Source organism: Buteo buteo, chromosome 1 (genome assembly GCF_964188355.1).
Source record: "Buteo buteo chromosome 1, bButBut1.hap1.1, whole genome shotgun sequence".
Lineage (NCBI taxonomy): Eukaryota > Metazoa > Chordata > Aves > Accipitriformes > Accipitridae > Buteo > Buteo buteo.
The window spans coordinates 27,348,660-27,370,797 of NC_134171.1; the positions used below are offsets into that span (position 1 = coordinate 27,348,660).

The 22,138-nt window shown below is 35.5% G+C and overlaps 1 protein-coding gene across 12 annotated transcripts in view; it reads right to left on the minus strand.

Moving 5' to 3' along the window:
- The window catches only part of ATP8A1 (ATPase phospholipid transporting 8A1), a 128,545-nt gene that overhangs the window by 38,590 nt on the left and 67,817 nt on the right, over window positions 1-22,138 (minus strand). For all 12 annotated transcript variants that reach the window (XR_012650054.1, XM_075025122.1, XM_075025112.1 and 9 more), the window contains 6 exons: window positions 21,575-21,639; window positions 16,455-16,627; window positions 8,093-8,276; window positions 7,878-7,988; window positions 827-901; window positions 569-691 (listed from right to left, as the gene is read on the minus strand). Coding sequence is in view for 11 of the 12 variants with exons in the window: in XM_075025122.1 (XP_074881223.1) it covers window positions 569-691; window positions 827-901; window positions 7,878-7,988; window positions 8,093-8,276; window positions 16,455-16,627; window positions 21,575-21,639 (731 nt within the window). In the remaining variant the exon portion in view is untranslated. The remainder of the gene's footprint in view (window positions 1-568; window positions 692-826; window positions 902-7,877; window positions 7,989-8,092; window positions 8,277-16,454; window positions 16,628-21,574; window positions 21,640-22,138) is intronic.

Consider the following 22,138-nt stretch of genomic DNA (forward strand, 5'->3'; position numbering starts at 1 on the left):
CTTGTGCTAGTCTCTCCAAGATGAACGTTGCCCATTTCCCACCAAAAGTAGCCTCAGATTCCTTTTGATCTACCCTGACACATTCTTAACTGTCTCCAAGTATTTCTTCCAAAAACTCAAAATTAAACCATAAAATCTCAACTCCAAATTGACAAAGAATAGTACCAAGTCCCTCCCTCTACAAATCTAATGACAGTTCTTATTGTCCTCTGCAACACTTCTCCACAGGCTTCAGTAATCCATTTCCATATAACAGTACAAATACATACAGCCCAGCGACAGAGAGGTCTAATCACTTCTGCCCATAGAAGACAGCTTTATTACCCGCAGAGAAAAAAAAAAGAAAAAAAATCAGGGCTGAAAAACATAAAACGCTTGCTGTCCATTTCCATACTTGCTAAAAATGGGTAAATATGATTTGCACTATTTATGGACAAGTAGACAACTGGAAATAGTAGCAATAAAAATCCCTTTAATTTTTAATTATGAGCAGCATAGAACAAAAAGGATAACTATACTGAATTCCTATTAATTTCTGCTTTAATTATATTTGATGTTTTTTATCTACCTTAGTATTAAAGTCCAGTGCATTTTGGGAAGTCTTGTATAACTCAGGGTATTTCAGCATGTTTTCTTTTCGGCAGGATCTCTCAAATATTCCAAGGGTTAGTGGAGGCATTGCTGTAAACATCTAGTAGATGGATGTAAAAAAAACCAAACAACATATAGCAAAATTTTATAGGCAAGGACTTGCTTAAAGACTGCTTATTCGAGAAACTTTCACAATTATGGTTGAAAATAACCGAAAACACAGAAATCATCTTACCACATTGTAAAGACCTATACACCATCTTTCAAAAAGAATTTGTCCAGAAAAGCCATTGACAAATGCAAACCAGATCTGAAAAAGAGGAGAGCTGTATATTACTCAAATGTCTTGCAAGGTACGATTAACAGATTTTTCGTCAGCTTCACAAAAAGGGGTAATGCTAGAACACATTTACAACACAGTTGAAAATGTTCTGGTTTAAACCTATCTGAAAAAAAAAATAACAACTTGCGTTCAAGAACAGTTAATAGGCAATCTAGTCAAATATGTGAGCAATTCCATTTAAATATGAAAACATTTCAAGGAGGTAGCTATTTTCAGAAGAAATGTCATGTTCTTTACGTATTTAAGAGTGATTTAACCTCACAGCATTTGTATTGTACTTCATTCTTAATGAAATAAAAATTCTAAGAAATATTGGGGGGGGGGGAATAAATCACAGGAAACACCTAAAGATTAGAAGCAGTCATCTTCTTATCATTAGCAAACCTCCCAACTAATAGAATTCATACAGTAAGCTGCAGTTTGAAACCAAAAACTATACCAATATTCTTTCCTCATACATGAAACTTACGAGAAGGTGAGGCTTTACCAGAGCACTTTATCAACTACAACTACTTAGTTAACAAGCACTAACTCAACTACGGAGTATTTTAGAGAGGCAATCGGATCTCTCTTTCATTGCATAAGTTTTATCACTTTTTGCTGAAAGGTTAAAAATAATTAAAATTTAATTTGAAAGGCATGATAACACATTTTCTTATGCTTTTCAGTATAGCATGCAGCATGACTGCTTTCTTCTATTTCTTACTTTATGCTTATATTAGTTCAATGACAAAAGTAAAGAAGCAGCTATTAACAAGTTACGCTGAAACTATATTGCCTACGACAAACATAAGCTGTAAGGTGACAAAAGTTAGGATCATCTACACAACATTCTGCTCAATTTAAGACTCACTTTTCAAGTGAATTTTTAGATGCCACTTTGTAAAGACTTTCCTACAGTTAACATTTCATTTGACTTTATTATGGAAGCATAAATTGCTACAATCAATATGTGTGTTTATCAGTATGTACCCAGGCTGGCCTCCAGGTGACCAGATTCTATGACCAAGCTCAGATTTTTTTATCATGTGATGGAATATTTGAACATGTTTGTGAATACTTTGAGATGGAAACCCCCTGAAATTAGCAACTACTAAAACTAAAAATGCGTGGTAAAATCCAGCTGAAATTGCTATTTGTTCAACCAATAAATGAAGAGTAAACAGATTTTTTTTGGTGGCCAATTATTGGAACAAGATTGCATGCAAAGTCATGAATGTTAGCGGCTGCAAAACAGACATATAGAACACGCTGAATTTTTTGAAGTCTTATAATGCTAGATTTTTTTATTTTGGTTGATTTAACAGTAACAAGCACTGCTTTCTAACCTTTCAGTCTATTCACTGAAAACATAATGGAATTACTTGCTAGTTGAATCAGATTTTTATAAGCTCTTGTGTATTTTGATTTTTGACTTTTGAAAGAGGAGTTATGATTTAACTGTGATGAATTTAGCAGACATTTGTTAGCAACAGCTTCTCAGTAGTTAAATATGAGGGAGTGAGATGAGTGCATAATCAGTTGTTCATGACTGAACAATTAATTACACACTCAACATCAGCACAGTTTTTTGGATGTTTTACAACTAAGCTAAATGTGTGAACCTAATTCGGAACCTCACTACCAGTGCTGGATACAAGTTGTGCTCCTCAACTACCTTCTCTCTTTTCAACCTTCTCATTATACCTAGTTCCTACATTATTCTACTCCCAACCTAGGCAGATGGCTAGGAAGACGGCTCTTAGGAGAGAAGGACAGATTTACCCCTTAATTTTTTTTCTTGTTTGTATCAAATACTGGAGTAAATTTTAGAATTCTTAATTTGAAAGAGTTAGGGTGGTGGAAAAGGACAGTTTTAATAGAGAATATGTGACTCAGTAGTTGGGCATAAATATATGTACACCTCATTGCTGGTAATTTCAGACAGAATTTAACAAAAGTACTACTCTCCAGGAAGAAAATGAAGCAGGCCACAAGCAGATATATACTTGACCCTTCATAACCAAGGAGTATATGTAAAGAACATTAACTTTCTGTTGTGATTTACCTAGCAGTCACAATGTTACAAAACTCTAATTTAAAGAGAAAGGCTTAAATATGTGTACTGAATCTATTCCACATATTCAACTACTACTAAAGGTAAGCGATGTTAAGCAACACTTGAAAAAATTTTGGAGCAACTGTCTTAAAGAAATGCATGTATTTGAGATAAAATTTTAATTTATAATGGAATGGCATACATGAAGTTGCTATCAAGCCTCTCAGAAATGCTATGCATCATTTTATTCCTTAGAAACCCTGCTGCTTTCAATTTTATTTTGTACAGGAGTTAAAATTTTCAAGCTATTTAAACTAAACCAAGTTTTACTGTAGAATTGTAAAGAAATCCTTTAAGGCATAGTACTAACTTCCTGAAATCTTAGCATTTACTTTCTTCCAAACAAAACATGCAACTTATAGGCATTTTAGTTCAGTTTAGTGGAATAAGGAACTGGAACATATCTTGGTGAGAGTTCTAGATTCAAGCCAAGAAGAAATGAAATTTGGTAGCACCCTTGGGTTCTAAAGTTCTTGTTGAATCTATCAAAAAAAAATGGCTAGGAAGAGAAACCTTTTAATGTGGCCAAAAACAATGCTCTCTGTAGTAGAAATAGGAGTATTTAGTGGAATACGAGATATACTACTACAAGAGACAGAGCACCTTTAATATCTAAGCAGAAATATGGATTTTCTATTGTTTACAAGATAGTATTTGAATGTTCACATTAAGGACACCTATGACTCAAAAATAATTAGCCGATGTAGAAGGGAAAAAAGCGCAGGAAGGATAAACATGTCCCTCATCTCAAACTGTAAGAGGGGAAGAAAATAAGCCACCTACTTGCCCTAACTTTGAAACCTCCGACCCTAGAAAATTATGCTCTTAACCATACATGAAAAAACTACTATGGTGCTTACTGCATTATTAATTGTGAGTGACAACAAACACTTGCTTCACAGTGGGAAATTTACTCATGCGCAAGTGTCTTTCATCCTAATTATGATGGACAATGAAGACAGCTGTACCTGCAAAATAAGTTTTTAGGCCATGTTGTACATGATACTAATTTAGGAGCAGACTCAGCCACTTCTCTTAGGGCATAGGTCCTACTCTAACAGCTCAGATTACTAATCTAGCATCCCTGCACAGAAGGACAGGTGATAGGTGTCCTTAAGAAGTAATTTAGACTATGTAAATGAGGGGAAAGTGAAAATTCAGACCATTTTATAGTTCAGCGGCTACATAATTTCCATTGAAAATAAAAGATTTAGGCTCACAATCCATCTAAAATGAGACAGGCCTCAATGCAGATCCTTGTATTTCTAAGTTTTCAAACCACATAATGCAAAAAATGTGGGCACGACCACAATCACTTTCTGCTGTCTGTGTTTTAAACTGAACTCGATGCAGTTTGCATACATTAAGTACTCTATGGCATACTGAACAAGAGTCCCTAAACTCTATGGCTCAGAAGCAGTGTGAGTATACACAGAAAGCCTACTCGTGTTTGGGGTTATACATGATATGGGTCTCAATATGACCACAGGCATTCATCTGATGTGTCAGGCAAAGGGAATCAGGAACAAAATGGTAAACTTCAGTTACAGACATAAGCAGCAGAAAGCCTGTAACTCAGCAGTGGGATGAAAAGGGCTTGGGGCAGGGGAGGGGGGGGAGTAGGTAACCATCATCCAAAGTTTACTGAATGAAAAAGAGGCCATTACAGCTCTAATTACTTAGTATAATTGAATTGTTCATGTAGTATCACTTAAATTGTTACAAATGACCATGTTTAAGTATCTGTGACTGAGCTTTAAATGTGGGCTCTAGGCATCTGCTTCTTCTGCTTGTGTCCTGGTCTTTTACTTGTTTGTTTGAATTTTCCCCTACATGAAACATGAAAGACCTATGCAGATCTTCAAAGATTATTATTTTTTAAATTGTAAACATTTTTATTTAACATGAAAGTTATTTTATGTTATTACTAGTTATTGCTAGCTAGCAGAACAAAAAGTAGGAATAGGAAAATTTTGTCTCTCTGATGTTGAAGGGAGATTTACATAACTTCACAAAACGAGTAGTTTAACAAGGGTATATGCAGTAATGGTAATTACAAACCCAAAACCAATCCACAAAGGAGTTCTCAATCACTGGATCAATATCAGTCCCAAATATCCTTATCAGGTAATGACAGCCCCCTCAAAATAAGTATGAAACTCTGCATAGATGCATCCTATGTGAGTGTGAGGCTCGGCACAGGCTTAATAATCCACTTTAGCAGACTATTAGAGAATCAAAGTTTTCACTTGCAATTTAGAATGATACTTCAGAATATAACCTCTAAAGTTACTGGGACTAGTCCTATACAAAAAATGAGGTCCGTGTTTAAATATCTATAGAGGCAAGACACAGAGTAGAGAAAGGTATTACAGATCACTTCTAGTTTCTTATGAATAGGAGTTTAAATGTTGATAAACACTAATCAGTGTGCAGGAGTATTACTACAAACCTTTACCATTTTCGGAACCAAGAAACCAATGGCACTTATTTTGTATCACACCACAAATGCCTAGGAAAAGGGCTGTATTTTAGATTAAAAGGAATCTACTACATTACTTCTTTGATTAGTACTGAGCATACATTTAAAAATATAATATGCATCTATTAAGTAAAGGTAGGTATTTTTAGTTCTTGTCAGCTAATAAAAGGAAACTTATTTAAAGCAACTTCCAGACATGCCTTTCATAGTATTATTTTCTAAACTCCAGGACAGAGGAGGCGTGGCCACAAAAGCTTCACAGACGTTTTCCTGATGTAGCATTTCTGCATAGTAAGCAGCAGCTTACAAATACTCATTGAGCTCTCTGCTCCCACGCCTGATCCGTTCAAAAAACTGAAAAGAGAGATTCAAGACTGGCAGTTGTCCTTTCTAGAGACATTCAATGATGAATTTCTGCCCATTCACTCACAGTATTGACATGAGCTATTAACATCTGTGAAAGTTTTCTGAAGTGACAAACGTTGGGTATACAGGAATTCAAGCAGAAGTCATCTTGTCTTTGAGAGAAGGTGTATATGCTAAAATGCTTGTATGCATTATATATAAAGGGTCATAACCCATATAAAAATGATCTCTTTGCCCTTCCATCCGCTCAGGAGGCAGAGACTACCTCTTCTAGTCTTTTGTATTTTTAGACTATGATCGCTGTACCCTGCATTCAACTTTCTTCCACAAAGAATACAAACTGTGGGATATTTATATCTGATTTAAGTTATAAATTTACAATGTGTTTGCAGGAGACAATGACAGCAAATTAAGTAAAATATGGTAGTATGTTCTAAAGCCCAACTTTGTATGTTTTCTATAAACACAAAGTATACATTAATACTGTTTTTTCAAATACTTCAAGAACTACTGCTAATCAGTACTTCTGGAAGTCTGATCATCTAATCAGCTATTCAGCTTTTGAAATACAGGATCTAAAGTCTGCCATCACTTCTAAAGCAATAAAGGATCTTTAATGGATTTGCTTTTTCTATGGCTTCCTACTTTAAGTCTTTCTTAAACAGGCTACAAGCTTGCTACTATAGATTGAAATCTATTTATGTTAATAACACAATAAAGAGAAAAAAGGAAAATTTAGAAAATGTAAAAAATATGCTAAGAAAAATGCACACTTTTTGGCTACACCACTTGTACATAAAAAGATGCTTAAAGTATTTTCAAATATTGCAAGAGTAAGACCACATACATAAATATCACAATTGGAAATATTAACCTAATGTTTACATCAGTGCTAACAGAAATAAGGCATTTTCTTTCAGTAAAAGACAGACACATACTGCACAAGTTTAAGACATTAACTTGAAAATATATTCAAAAAAAACTAAGAAAGTTTTAAGAATAACTGCTAGCCCCATTAGCATAAAAATACAGAAGAGTGACCTATAAAACTTATTTTGTGATCAAGCTTTGCAACAAATTAGGGTTTTTTTCCACATTTTTAACCCAAAGTATCATTGTGAATACAAAGTTTGAATCAATTATAAACATAATTACTAGATACATATTTGGCTATAAGAAAGCAAGCAGCTGTTGAAAGAAAAAGAGAAACAGTAAATGAAGGGGAGAGTGAAAAAAAATTACAAATCAGTTTAAAAATACATTCCAAATTTTAAGGTTGCCATGTGGTCATGAAGATCATGAAGACTATAGCTATACTGCTGTCTTAACCATACCTACCAATAAATGTACATGTATTACAACACAGTCCTGTCATACTACTTTATTTTTCACAAGACTCCAGCTTCCTTAAAATCCCAGGAGAAAAAAACAGGTCAGCTACTTTCAGGAAAGTATCCCTGTTCGTGAACTAGAGCCTAAGGAGGCACGGTTACCCCATCAACAAGTGAAAGGTATGCAATAGTGTGACTAAACATGTATGTAAAAACCTTAACTACTGTTCTGAACAGCAACAGCCCTGCAGTTCAACAGTGACCTGAAAAAGGGCTTCAGATTGCAAACCGGACAGTTACTGACACCAGCTCAAAGAGCTTAACCTACATCTCTTGCTAAACGCTACTTGTAACTGTATTCCTTAAATACTGTAATTATGTTATAGATACAGAATTTTAATAAGTTAGCAGTATTATGCAACACAAACATTCAATACTAATATTTAGTACATATTTCTATTAGAAATATTAGACAATTAGACAATTGGGTCTTTTAAAGTAAAAAAAATCACTCATATTAATCAGTTTATTAAAAAACAAGATTCAGTACTAGTAAGTGTTTGGTGACAGTTTAAAGCTTCTTTAAAATCATATATAATGATCAAAACCTCAAAATAATAAAGTTTTTACTTTCAAGAAGTAATATTTAATTTACTGTAAAATTACCTCAATAATATAAAGGACTATATTCTTGTAGAAACAATACAAGATGCATTTAGCTACTCTGTTATAATTCCAGGCTCCATGAACCAACAACAAGTTCTTCAAATACTTGAACTGCAAAAAATGAAAAATGAACAAACATACAATCAGAACATTCATACACCAATATTAATCTGATAAACTACTTTATTGTAGTATTTTACAGTGTAATGACTTACCTGAGCAATTGAGTAGTCTGAAGAATTAGCAGCCTGTAGACCTTCATTCCCACTAATACCAACACCAACATGTGCCGTTTGTATCATACTAACATCATTTGCTCCATCACCAATCGCTAGAGTTACTACCTTAACTTGTTTTTTAACCATTTCTACAACTTCAGATTTTTGAAGTGGTGATACCCTAAGGGGTAACAGAAAGAAAAGGGTTTAACACAGGACTTTCAAATGAATATACTTTCAAAACATACTTTATATTCTGTGAAAAGGTAATAAAAACAGGCCAACTAACATCCTGGTCAGCGACATGGTCTTGAAATTGTCCTTTAGGCTATATGCTAAAAGCACATTCCCAGCAAAATTCATAGAAGCCTTGGATTTATTGAAGCAAGATGTTAAAAAACCTGGAGAGACACAGGTCAAACAGCAACGGGCCCCTAAAACAGAATAATGGAAGAAATCCCAAACACTGCCACTACCAGTATTAACTTACAATTACAGATTTTGGCATATTTTGTTGTTATGCTTTTTATTTTCCTCTCTGTCCTCTCTGTATTTTATAAACGAACAACAAGATATTTAAGACACAGATGTCAATGGAAACAGGAACAGAGTGGACTGCTACCACGTTAACATAGCCTACACAGCTAAATTAGAGGAAGCAACTTTGCACATAGCTCTTGGTCCTCCATTTTAACTGCTGGTAACTTCTCCCTTGTTCTTTTCAGGACTGCTCTAATTATCTGTCATTAAGAAAATGCCTGTCCACAGTTGAGTGGACAAATTATTCCAGTGATGACTCTCTAAAGCTCTATTGATGAAACTGCATCAGTTTTGGCTCCATCTACCATTGTGTGTCACATGTGTACCTTCCATTTCACGTTGTAAAAGTTCTACTTCGTATGCTGAAATTCAGTCCTTGTAGTATTTGAGACATCATAACTGAAAATAATATACAGAAATTATGTGCTAGGACTGGTGTGTTTCACAGGGTGGGGAAGGGAAGGAGCAAACCCTAAGCAGTGTGGCAATCCACTTTTGTGCTTCCTGGCACTGGTGTCAAGGATCAAACCCTGCCCCTCTTGTTTCATGGTATAAAGAAAACCAAGAAGAAATGCAAAAAGCTCTGTGAGTCTGTCTCCCCCACCACCGCTGTTCACCACTTCTTACAAAGAGAGCAATTCTGATACCAAAGCATGACTCCTGCCGTGGAGCTGGGGATACGCAGCTGGTGAAGAACCATCCTTTCCTCATCTATCTTTCCAGCCTTCTACACAAACTCATTCTAGATGCCTCCATGCAAAAACTAGACATGGATAAGAAGCAGAACTTGCCAGTGGATATATACTGACACCAAAAACTGGGGGAAAAAAAATGTGTCATTTGTTTCCTACAAGTCTTCTATATGCACACCCATGGCAATAACCCCTCTGGTACCATAAGCTTCTGGAACTTTGCAATTTGGGCTGTGAAAGATCCCCCCTGCAGTGTACAAATTTCAGGGTTAAGGATTATATAGGGATGTTCATAACCTAATTCTTCCAGGTCAAAGAATAAAAACACAGAAATATACAAGAAATTAAGAATACAAGTTTTAGGGAACAAATTTGCAAAGGAAAACACAAAAGAGCAATTACTTCTAAATAACGTTCCTTCCTGAACATGCTCTGTATATCGCTGCTCACTGGGATACTGCCAAGTAACATGGCCTGTGTAGTTCATGAATATCGTTCTCACCTGAACCAAGACTGCTGTATGGCACTGTCCTGGTTTCAGCTGGGATAGAGTTAATTTTCTTCCTAGTAGCTGGTATGGTGCTATGTCTTGGATTTAGCCTGAGAAGAATGTTGATAACACACTAATGTTTTCAGTTGTTGCTCAGTAGTGTTTAGAATAAAGTCAAGGATTTTTCAGCTTCTGATGCCCAGTCAGTGAGAAGGCTGGAGGGACACAACAAGTTGGGAGGGGACACAGCCAGGGCAACTGACCCAAACTGGCCAAAGGGGTATTCCATACCATGGGACGTCACGCCTAGTATATAAACTGGGGGGGAGCTGGCGTGGAGGGTATCGCTGCTTAGGAACTAGCTGGGCATTGGTCAGCAAGTGGTGAGCAGTTGCATTGTGCTTCACTTATTTGAATATACAAAACAATTTTATTATTACTATTATTGTCATTTTATTATTGTTATTATTATCATTATTAGTTTCTTCTTTTCTGTTCTATAAAACTGTTCTTATCTCAACCCACAAGTTTTACTTTTTTTCCCCAATTCTCTCCCCCATCCCACTGGGTGGGGGGCAGCGAGTGAGCGGCTACATGGTGCTTAGCTGCTGGCTGGGGTTAAGCCACAACAGGCACTCATAAGCTTACTGACAAAAAGAAACATTACCATCAGACACCAAAAATTCAGTTGTATTATGTATGGCATCTGTGCAGTCCTAAATTTCTGCACAAAAGATACTGCAAGCTGAAAGTCCCAAAGGCACCATTCTCATAAGTACATGAATACCGGAAAGCCTCATGATACTTGAGAAATTTATACTGTTATATTATTAATGAGATTTCTGATGGGTAAGTCCTTTCTAGTTTGAAGAGTTATTGCTCAAAGAAGTCTATCAAATCTGGTAAGTGAATGTGGCAAAAAAGTACTGTCCTATTTATACTGATTGCTTTTTAAGATCACAAAACCAGTGCTAATGGAGGCAATAATAAAAACAAGCCACCTACAAAAGAAACAAAATATTTCCAAATATATGCATTAATCAAGTTATTTTTCAGTACATGGCATAATAAAATGTTCCTGTCTGCCCACTCATCTCTGGCATTACAGCCAAGGCTGAATGATTTGCCTGTCTTGACACTGGACAGACTGACATTACAGGTTAAAATGCATTGCTCTCTATTTGGTCCAAACTTTTGATCCATAATTCAACTTGAGAGGAAAAGTTTTCTTTTTCAACTGGTCATATAAATTTCCTCATCACAATTCTTTGTCCCCCCTCCAAAAAAACAGAAACAGAACAAACTCCTCATCTCTTTCCAAATAAAGAAGAAAGAGATATTAAATTTTCCACATTCAACACTAAGTTTTTACAGTTAAAGAACACTGAAGCACCAATTATATTCTTTCCATTAAGCACACAATTACTAACACCAATGCTTGGCCACCACTTTTTCTAGCTATCTGTAAACTCTACCATAACTACCAAAACCACAACCAACAAGCAATTACATAATTGCTGAAGCTAATGGTCATGCCAGCTACCTTCCGTTCTGCCTGAATAAGAATGCAATTAGAAAACAACCCCCTTATTTTTTTTGAAAAAGAAACCCAAACAGGGAGATAGCATAACAAAATCCCATGTTCACATGACAGATAAGCTATAAACTTGAAAAAAAGGAAACCAAAGTTTTTCTTAGAATTGACAGCTGAAGCTGGTGACTGATTTCATGGTGTTCATTGAAAAAGTAAATCCAGCAGAGTGGTGAAAAAAGTTCAGAAAAACCTCAAATCTCTGACATCACACTGCTGATATTATCCATTATCCATTTCCTTTATTAACAAATCCAAGTTACAAAGATTTGAGAAAAGCTAACTAATAAGGGCAAAAGTAGAAACAGTCTTTGAAAGATTTTGATGAATATGTTCTTTAGAAATGCAAATTTCACCAAACCAACATTAATTTCCTATGAAAGGAAAGCCCTTTCCCACTAAAATAAAGGCTATTGAAGTTTTTAGCCATCTAAGGTTGATCGTGATTATTCTGAAACATAGCTTAAAACTGTAGGCGAAAACCAAGGTTTTCTAGACATGCTTTGTCCTGAAACACACACTTATTCATAACCTCCATAAAGAATTAAGTTTTGTCTAAACCAGTAAACTACAGTAACAATCACAACTCTTACTAGTTAAAACTTACACAACATTTCTGAAACTTAGACTATTTAAAAGCTGAAAGAGGATCCCAAACTATTCCTGGTGGCAAAAGTCAACTTACCAAGCATAGTAGAGAGAACTGTTTTAAAACATCAAATTTTAAGCAGAACTGATTGAAAAAAAATATTAAAAATTGAGACATCGTGATCTGTCTTCCTGCGTATATTTTACACCCAGATACACAACTTCTGAAATTAAAGCACACTATCTCTTCTATAAATTCATTAATATTACAGTTGAAGCATATTTATGATATTATTTGTTTGAACTACAATCCCCCTTGTCTTTTGTAGAATGAGATCTTATGTATGCATCATAATCACACAACTTCACTATACACCATACTTTCAACAGTATCAGTTTATGACTTCAGTCCATATCACCAAGGTTCTCTTTTTACTATGGAACAGACTGATACTTGATTCAATTTCAGTGTCATAGAAGAAATACGAAGGAATAGTATAAGGTCCATAGCTCATTTGGAGCAGAAAAAAAAAAAAAAAGAAAGAAAAGAAAATATTTTGCATATTTCTCTAGTGTCAGGATTTTTCATTTTACCTACCCAATGAAGTTATATGAAGAAAAAAAGTAAGTATGTTTCAACAACTAGATTAAACCTCAACATTAGATAGATTACTGAGTTCCCAGCATAGGAGTATACTAGCAGTGGTTGCCTCTCTTGCTAGACCATCATGCTTAACACTGAGACAGCGTTGTGAAGGGAAACTGGGGATGTGGTATCTACGCTCGTCTTTGCTCACGTACAATACTCCAACTCCCACTGGGTTCCAGTAACATCCTTGTAGCTCTTCTGGTTCTCCTCTCCATTTGTCAGAGGACACCTTCTCATGGTTCACCTTTGGGTGATGTTCCATCAGCCGAAAAAAACCCCAATCCTACACTGTGCCAATTAAGTAAAATTACTTAAGTTTTAAGTGCAATGAATCAGAGAAAATGGTTGCATAAAATCTAATTGCATGATTTTTCAAAAGCAAAAAATAAAGAAATGAAAAATAATACAACCTTCGCACTGAAGGCAGCTATCTAACTACTTTATTCAGCAGTCTGTGCAACACATGCTATCAGACTTTTGAAAAAAGTACTTGGGATGACTACAGCCTTGTGGTGAACTTGGGATGAAAGCTTCTGGGCAACAGCCCTTCAGAAAAATTCTGTGGTCCAAGTATATCAAAAAGCATTTCTATCATCTTTTGTTACATGTTTTATTTGAACTCTGCTGATGAGTATTGTACCAAGGCTCGCTACAGCCAGCTTCTATAGAAGATTCCTGACCTGAGAACTTCTTTTTCATCTTTTTAACTTTCCAGGAACAGTGGTTTATTTCCCTTTCAGACAGTGTTATAGGGCCAGTTGGGAGATGGCACTCTCACTGCCTGGTGCATCAAGGTCATGGTGAAACCAATAGAAAAAAACAACCAAGCAAACCCCCCCCCCCCCCCCCCCATTCATTTTCTTCACTCTTAGCTGTACATTTTTACTACAGAATAATCCATTTAACATTCTTCTTGCACACATTAAGCTGACACCAATATAGAGTTGGAATTCAGTTCGTCAAAGTCTTTCAGCCAAACATCTGCTTGGAATTAATAACATACACAGATTTTTGAAGTGAAATGTCTACAGAATATTTGTCGGGTTCATCTGTGTTATGGCTAGTCTTAGGAAGAATCCATTGGTAAGAAATGCTTCTGAACAAGTGAATACAGTCTGAAAACTTCAACGAAACTGATGTAATTTGTACTTCTAAAACCAAGGAGGACTTAGAACATTTACTGCCTTTATATGGATGGAGAAAAGACATTTTCACTTAGGACGATATATATTTAAGTGATTTACATTAATTAAAAATTACCATTTTCAAACTTTTTATTTTCAAGCTCACAAACCAGGAAATGAAGTTTTTGTTACTAAAGATGGAGCATTAACAGAAATAAATATTTTGTCAGAATTCTGACTTTTGAGAAGCATGTGATATTAAAAAAGCACATACCAAAACAGTAAGTGTTAAAAGGAAATATTTTAGTTTTAAACCTAGAGCCAATTTTTAAACAACCACAAAGTATGTCAGAGCATATACCTAGACATGTATTGATACCAGCTGACCTAAGTATATCACAGAAATGTAGAAATGGCAGAGAGAATGCTACTATAACAGAAATTTTCATTTTGTACTTCGTTTCATCACAAAAATGCTACCACTAAAGAACAGCTATATGCAGAGAATATTCTTCAATGGTTCTATAGGTCAACAGAAATGGCAATATTGTCTCTTCAAATGGTGTAAAATGTATTTTCAAATCAAGGAAAAAGAAGAAAAAGAAACATAGTTTTGAAAGAGCAGTTCTATGTGCATGTCCTGCTTGTCACTTACTATACTGAGCAAAACTGGAACTAGTAGAACAAGCACAAAGCTCCAACTTGCCTGTCAGAAAGACTACTGCCATTAGAAAAATGTTTATACACTGTATAAACTGTGTATCAGTCTAAGATCACAGTTTAAAAGACAGTAAGACCTTAGTTTGAAATTCAGAGTGTTTCATGCTGGAGCATGGCTATGAAGCTAATCCATAAAAAATTAATTAAAAAGAAAATCACTTGGTGGCATAACATATCACTTGACAGAAAGGATGGAAAGACTACAAACCAGGTCTTTATTTGGATACTATAACCTCATTTGCTTTTCCCAGGCAGAAAAACAGCTCCATTTTGAACACTGATTTTTCAGATGAATCTGCTTTATCTTAACAGAACATTATTAAACTCTCTACCTGAACACAAGCACCTTCCATTTATTTATCTTATTAATCAAAAGCAGACAATCTATTAAAGTGTATGTACAACAGTTTTCACATTTGTACAGACCATGTCTCTACCTTCATGCAGATAACAGGATAGGCAATAATGAGGTAGTAGGCAATAAGCTTATAGAATTTACTGAAAAAAGATTTGAATTTGGTAGGAAGTGATGCTGAATTCTAAGAATTACTTTGTTCTCGTATAAAATCCAGGCTGACCTCCTTTTTCATAGATTCTCTTTCTAAATCAATTATTATCAGACATCGCATCCTATTTAAATATGGAATTAGATGTAACTTGAATACACAGACAATCCTAAAAATTTCAGTACTACATTAATTATGACAACTTGAATTTGCGACACTTGTATATTGAGAAACAGCAAGCTATGGGACTCTAAAAGAACTTGAATACCTTGTTTCTGAGTTAACTTTTCTTGTTTTAATATAGGAAACGGCTTTTTCCACATTACTACAAAGGTCAAAATATTGAAAAATACTCTGAGAACATTAACTTGTGATCCTTCTAATAGTTACCTGAGACACTGATAAAAATAACAGTGATTTCCACAGTTCTGGAATGTTTGATTGCATTTCTAATACAGATATCCTACCTGTGTTGCCAACGGTCTTGTAAAGAAAAGTCCTTGCTTCTGCTTTTTGACAGATTAATCACCTGGCCTAAACCAAGCTCTTTAAACATTGACAGTAGCAGTTCTTGTTTATCTAGCTACCGTGCACCCAACTCCCCTTTTCATTCAATCATTCAAATGTAGGAAAGGTGATATACTGCTTAGGAGATGTTTGCGGTTTTTGTGTTTAATGCCATAAAAATGCAAGAAGGCCCCAAACACATAAGCTGTCACTCACACAGTTCTATGTATTCCCTCCTTTGTATAAATCTGGAAATATTAAAAGGCAAGCCCAATGGCTTTCATATTGCCTATACTTAAAGAAAGCAGATATTGAATTTTCTTTGATCTGGAAAAAGTTCCCTTGTTACAGTAAGCTTACAGCTCTAATAGCTGATGTTTACAGGAAAGGATGAAAGGTCTGGTTATATAAAAGAACCCCCAAACAATCAGGAATAATAATAGTAAAAAAAGGTATTTCCATCAGCTTCAGGAAATAAAAATCACCCAGAGTAGTACCTTTAACATTTTTGTGCACTTCTTATGCAGTGTAATCCACAGCTTACAGGAAAGCAGAGATATAAAATCTTGCCTGCAGAGGAAGCTCTACAAAAGAATCCAGATGTGCTAAAACCTGCCGTTAACTGTAGTATCAATTTAAGGTTAAGATCAGTGTCTCAATCTTGCTGAGACCACCCTTGACGGATGACAAATTATTTTTCTGGGTATATGCAATGTGAATGACTTTGACAGGTACACTCTGCTGCAGACTGCTCTACAAAAATATTTTGTTTGAATGGCTGTATTTCATAACTTCCACGACTAAAGTTGTTTGGTTTTTTTTTTTTTTGTTTTTTTTTTTTTTTCATGGTTGGACAACATGGACATATGTATTTTCTCTGAAATAAAAGAATTTTCTTAGTTTTTATATCTCAATAAAAAATACTGTAGAGAAAGAATAATGTAAACCTTACCTGCAACAAATAACAGCTTTACATGACAAAGCCAAATCCAGGAAATACTGCCTCACTCCAAATGTCAAAGCATACTTCAGAGATTTACCATCAATGATGAGAGCAAAATCATTTTCCTTCCTTAAAGCATCACCAAGAGTACTGCAATGATGGCTAAGCGTCTCTCTTGTTCCCTGTTACGCAAAAAAATTGTGTCCATTATTTTTAATTCCTACTATTCTTAAGTCCAATTTTTTTTTTATTTCCGTGTGAACAGAAACATTGGCATTTAGTTTTTTGAGGCAATTACCTTTTGATTATGCTATCAAATAGACAGTATAAAATGAAAAAAAAGTATTTGCAACAGCTGTACTATTAGAAACTACAGTAGAAACAGTGTGTAGGATTGCTCTTGCACTCTGCCAAAAAAAAAGGTATTATTAAATGAAAGTTTTCTGTATACCTATGCAAAAGAAGATTCACACATATATAGATACCAGAAGAAACAATTTCTGTTCACTGTTATATAAAATGGTCCTAAATGTTTAGAAGAAAGTAAAAAACAGAGAGAATTTATAATATAAGTACATGCATTATAACTGATAATTCTAACTATCACATTAGATATATATTTTAAGATAAGGCTGCATCAACTACATATAAGGGATCATATTTTGTATTTTCCAGTTGCTGAAAACAGCTTGAATCACACCTACACAAGTCACTATTCTGTGATCCAGTACTAAGAACTTCAAATTATGTACTTATGCAGCAGGGCTTCATTGCCTGCTTTGGGAAGGTCACTAAATATCTCATTAGTTAACAGTACAACTCTACCATAGACTGTCAAAAAGAAGAAAAAATTTGCTTGTTGCATTTCTTTTTTTGAATGGCCTTTATAGAGCTACAACATACTCTGCTATTGTTTCCTGCTTCACAGCCCAGAAGTAAGAAGCATTTTAGAGTAGAAAGGAAGATGAAGACAAAACTTCTGCTTATAAAATATTGGATTTGGAAACCAGTAACATCCTATGACCACAGTGTTCCTAAGTTTAGCAACCAAATAATCGTGCTACTTCAGTGATGTCAGGCATATGTAAATAAAATTTGGGGTAACCACCTAAAAATAAAACACTGAGAAGTAATTACAAGTCTCAAAACCCTCTGAAATGAAATTAAAGATATTGCTTTGCCTTTCCCATCCAACTTGCTCCTCCAAGTTCCACATACTGTTGTGCATGGTTTTTGCCTACTTTGCTTCCACTGGCCTTCTAAAGATTAATTGGTTTATGCAAAAGAAGATTAGGCTGTTGGGGAATTCTGCACCTCTGGTTTCCCGGCTCTCCCCCCATAGAAACTGCAAGGGAAATGAAGTGCCACTGTTTAAAATAACATGTTAGAAAGGCTTTAAAATGACAATAACTTCTGTAACTATTTTCCAGAGCGTCTTCTCTGATTAAGAAATATTGCAATGTAAAGAAAGAATAAATTTTTCTCATCTCCATGGACTATTTAGCTTCTGACTCAATTTAAGCAATGCAAGAGCCTGAAAATTCATACTCCTATCACCTACTGTTTCTTCTCATACATGCAGTATAAACTCTTCTGCTTAAATTGACCTTAATTTTTTATCACAAACAGACATGCCATCAGGTAGCTCCAGGCATGCTACATATTCAAACAAAAAAAACCCCAAGACAATACGAAACACCTGCCCCAACTATAAAAGTGCCATATTTAAAATTCCTTTGTAGGCTTACATGTAGTTCTATGCTGAAATCCAATGCCTTAAATTAAAAGCAGTATCAAAACATCCCTTACTCACTTCTACACCATTTCCATTAAATATTTGTCAGTGAAATTGAATGGTAATCAAACTATTTTCTAGCTTCAGTTTAAGTTCACACTTAAAAGAACAAGGTGATGTTATGATTTCTGTCTCTGAGTAACAGCACTACGCTGAAATTTAGCAGACCATTAGGTTAATACAAAAGCAAAATAAAATCCAGTGTTCTTTTATACAACTGTAAGAAATTACTAACAAAACCACATTTTGTTTGTGAAGCTAAGTAGGCATTAATGGGAGTGCAGCCTCAAAACAAATAATGTTGCAAAAATAGAGATGTCTAAATGCTTCCTGGAATGCTTCCTTCTAAATGCTTTCCAGTTCTATACCTGCCAATGCGAGTTGGGGAGGGGGTGGGGTGGGGGTTGTTTTTCTTTTAATTCCATAAATAAGAGTATTGGTTCATACAAAAGAGGATGTCGTATTTCAGCATATTCTTTGTAAACTCAGGTCAGAGCTGGGATACAGACTAAACAAACATGTATTTTTTTCACTGTAACTTCCTCTGTCTTGCATGCTAAGGTCATAATAATGACCAAATTGAGGAAGTATTTGTTTTGTTAAATCTTTTTTCATGTCTTAGGGACAGGGTACTCTGCCTGTCCCTAAAAGGATTAGAGTTGAGATAACTCCTTTTTAGAAGAAGCAGCTGGTATGCAACAGGTACTGTACTATTATTTTAACAGCAAGGGCAAGAAGCATTCACCCACCACCACTCCTTTCAGTGCTGCAAAGAGTATGCAGACCAAGAGAAGCCAACCTTCCTAACTCCTATGAACGTACCAACATTTTTACATAGCCAAGAAGAGCCAAAGAGGAGAGGACTGCCACAGAGCAACTCTTCTCAAAGATCCTAAATACACAGGTCCCACTACACTGGGATCTTTTTCTTCAAGGTTTCATCGCTGCTCAGTCCCTCCTGTGCTGAGGGAACTGAGCTGTCCAGCAGCCCTCGTGGGAGCACAGTTCCCCTGCAAGGCAAGGGACACACTCCCAGTACGAGAGATGGACCTATGCTGCTCAAAAGCCAAAGTTTGAGCCATATTCCTTAAGAGACAATATTCCAACTAAGTATTACGGCCTCTTGCCAGCTTTGTTCGTATGCAGAAAGGAAGGAGGAATTGCATCCAGCCTTGCAGCTGCACTGACTCAAGGTTCTGCAATCACAGCAGTTCATCCCTCTCTCAGTTTCCTGAGACCCACTTCACACCTCCATCAGAATTTAAGGCCATGTTTGACTGAACCACTTGCACTAAAAATGGTGACTGACGTCTGATTCCAACCACACCAGCAAGCAAAAGGTAGGACACAAGGTATACATTAATCGAACAGTGAAACAGGCACCATCAAATAAGGCAGAAAACTTTTAATGGAGTCTCTTGTTAAAATATTGGCATAGAACTAGTTTATTATTATTTTTTGAACTGCTTCTTGCCCTCAAACTATCTGATTGCTACATTTATCTGCTCCTCAAAAAACACAGTCTATATTATCACCACAGACAGATCTGCAAGCGACCAGTTTGCATATGCAATTTCAGCTGCCATATGATACCTGCATCCCCATGTACTCTGAACATACTTTCTGCATGTATGGAAAGGATCTCTCAATCTCTACACAATGTAGACACTTCAGTTTGAAATACGGAGTATGGTGCAGTTATCATATCAGATACTATCTTCTATTCTTAAACTATACTTAATTACAGTTATTTTTTAAATGTATTGCTTAATATTTATTCAACTTTTTAACCATCACACTAGAAGTGGTTAATGTACAATGCTTGTTTAATGAGTTTTTATTGGACTCCTTTCAGTAGTTAAATAAAGGCTACCTCACTTTATTTCATTACATATGAAAAAGTATACAAAGTAGTCAATCTTTTGTACTTCAAATCTATTAAGCACTGCCATAGTTCTGAAATCCAGCAGCCTGTGTAAATAACCTAAATATAGGACAGAAGTTCTTACTTGTGTTCGTTAATTTTTACTCAGAGATTGGTTGAGGAGTGAAAAACTCAAAAGCAAAGTTAAGGGCTTGAACCAAAAACCTTCCCTGTTTTTCCAACAAACAACTATCACAATCGTTCAAAAGCTATCCAGCTAAAAGAAGAGAAAATTGCTTCTCTTCATTAATATCAGAGGCTATCTGCATCAGAAATTGCTTACCGTATCAACGGACTCTGCTTCCAGATATTAATCAACAGCTTCTGCCTGTCCAGTGTTTGGGATTTTATTTTAAATTTTGTCAGCAAAAATAAGTTGCTTAAAAAAATTTATATCTGAAATATAGTCATCATGATTAAATTCATGCTAATGTTGAAAATGTGTTATTCTAAATGGGTCAAAACATTTAAATAAGTACTTATTTAAAAAAAAGTACTACATGTTTTAATTAATGTTGTAGCCTACTCCTACATGCTACCATGGAACCCTTCAGTTAAGGCACTCCTGCTGATTCTCATACTTTCTTTTCACTTTCTCTCCCCCAGTCCTATCTTGAGCAACCTGACCACAACACAGAGTAAGGTAAACTTCATTCCAGGGTTTCCTCCTGAAGCCTTCTGGACAGTGAGTTTTCCCACTGAGGAAATTCTTCCACTTCTAAGTTCACTTAAGGCTCCCTTAGAGGGTGGTAAAAGGATTTAAGTTCTTTCCCCTCATGAGATTTTTCACTTAATGTAGCATTCCTACCTTATCTGAAGAATCTCTTCTCTACAAAGCACTGTATACTTGCAAGTTGGGAGTTTTAACCCTTACTTGTACTTCAACATCTGATTACAATTTCAGCTGTTTAACCACACAGTAACAATTTTTGGCAGATACTAAGTATTCTATAAGAAACAGCATTAGAAAGGAACTTAGGATTCGTTTGTTTGGGCACTGCTAGGTGCTACTAGAAGCATGTGAAGCTCCTGGCTTTGTGCCTGCATGGATGGAGTCATTTCACTACATGGAATTTGTTTGCTCATCATTCTGAAGTTCATTTGTGTAGTAGCTACACTGTGGTTTTGGAAAATTCAGTAACATTTTGTTACAAAGACCATATGGTCTTCCAAGTATGCAATACTAAAATTAACTGAGAAGATTATCAAAACAAACAAGAAAGCAACCCCCAAAACAAACAGACACCCCCCCACCCCCCCCCGCGCCACAGTTTTAGCAAAATTTTCTGTGTTTGTCCAGATAAACAGATGCTCCAAGTTATTTTTCAGGGCACCTCCACAATGATGTCTGGATATTTTAAGCAGTAAAATAACATTTCATTAACTGAAAACTTTGCAGATTTTACTTACATCAAGAGAGCCTTCATTTATAACAATTAGTCCCATGTTCTTTCGCAAAAGTTTACAGGAGTGACCTGTCAAAAATATTTTTGTTTTCAAAAATTTGTTCCACAAAATCCATTATAATATAACAAAGCATTTTTTTTCCTGTAAGAGAACTACAGACAGAATTAAAAATAAGATTTCCCCAGCTGAAATCAATGGTAAAAAAAATTAATACTGTATTCCATAAAAATTAGACATACAGGTACTGAGTCAGAACAGTCAGAATTTTCCTTGCTGCAACTTGCAAATGTTGCGCCTTATTCAGAGAGGTGCTCAGCAGAAGGACAAGAAACATCTTTACAGGGAGTTACAGAAAACAGCAAACAGATCTCCCTTAGCCTTGCAAATTTCTGGAATGCAACTTGTGTTTTATACAAAATTTGCATATATACATGTTCCCATTCTTTTCTTTATTCTTTGATGCTTTAAACAGAATGTATGCTGTGTGCTAATGATGCAGGCTGCTTAGACAAATGTTCACCATTCTTAATAAAGTGAAAATACTGGTATTATGTGTATTGCCTCAAA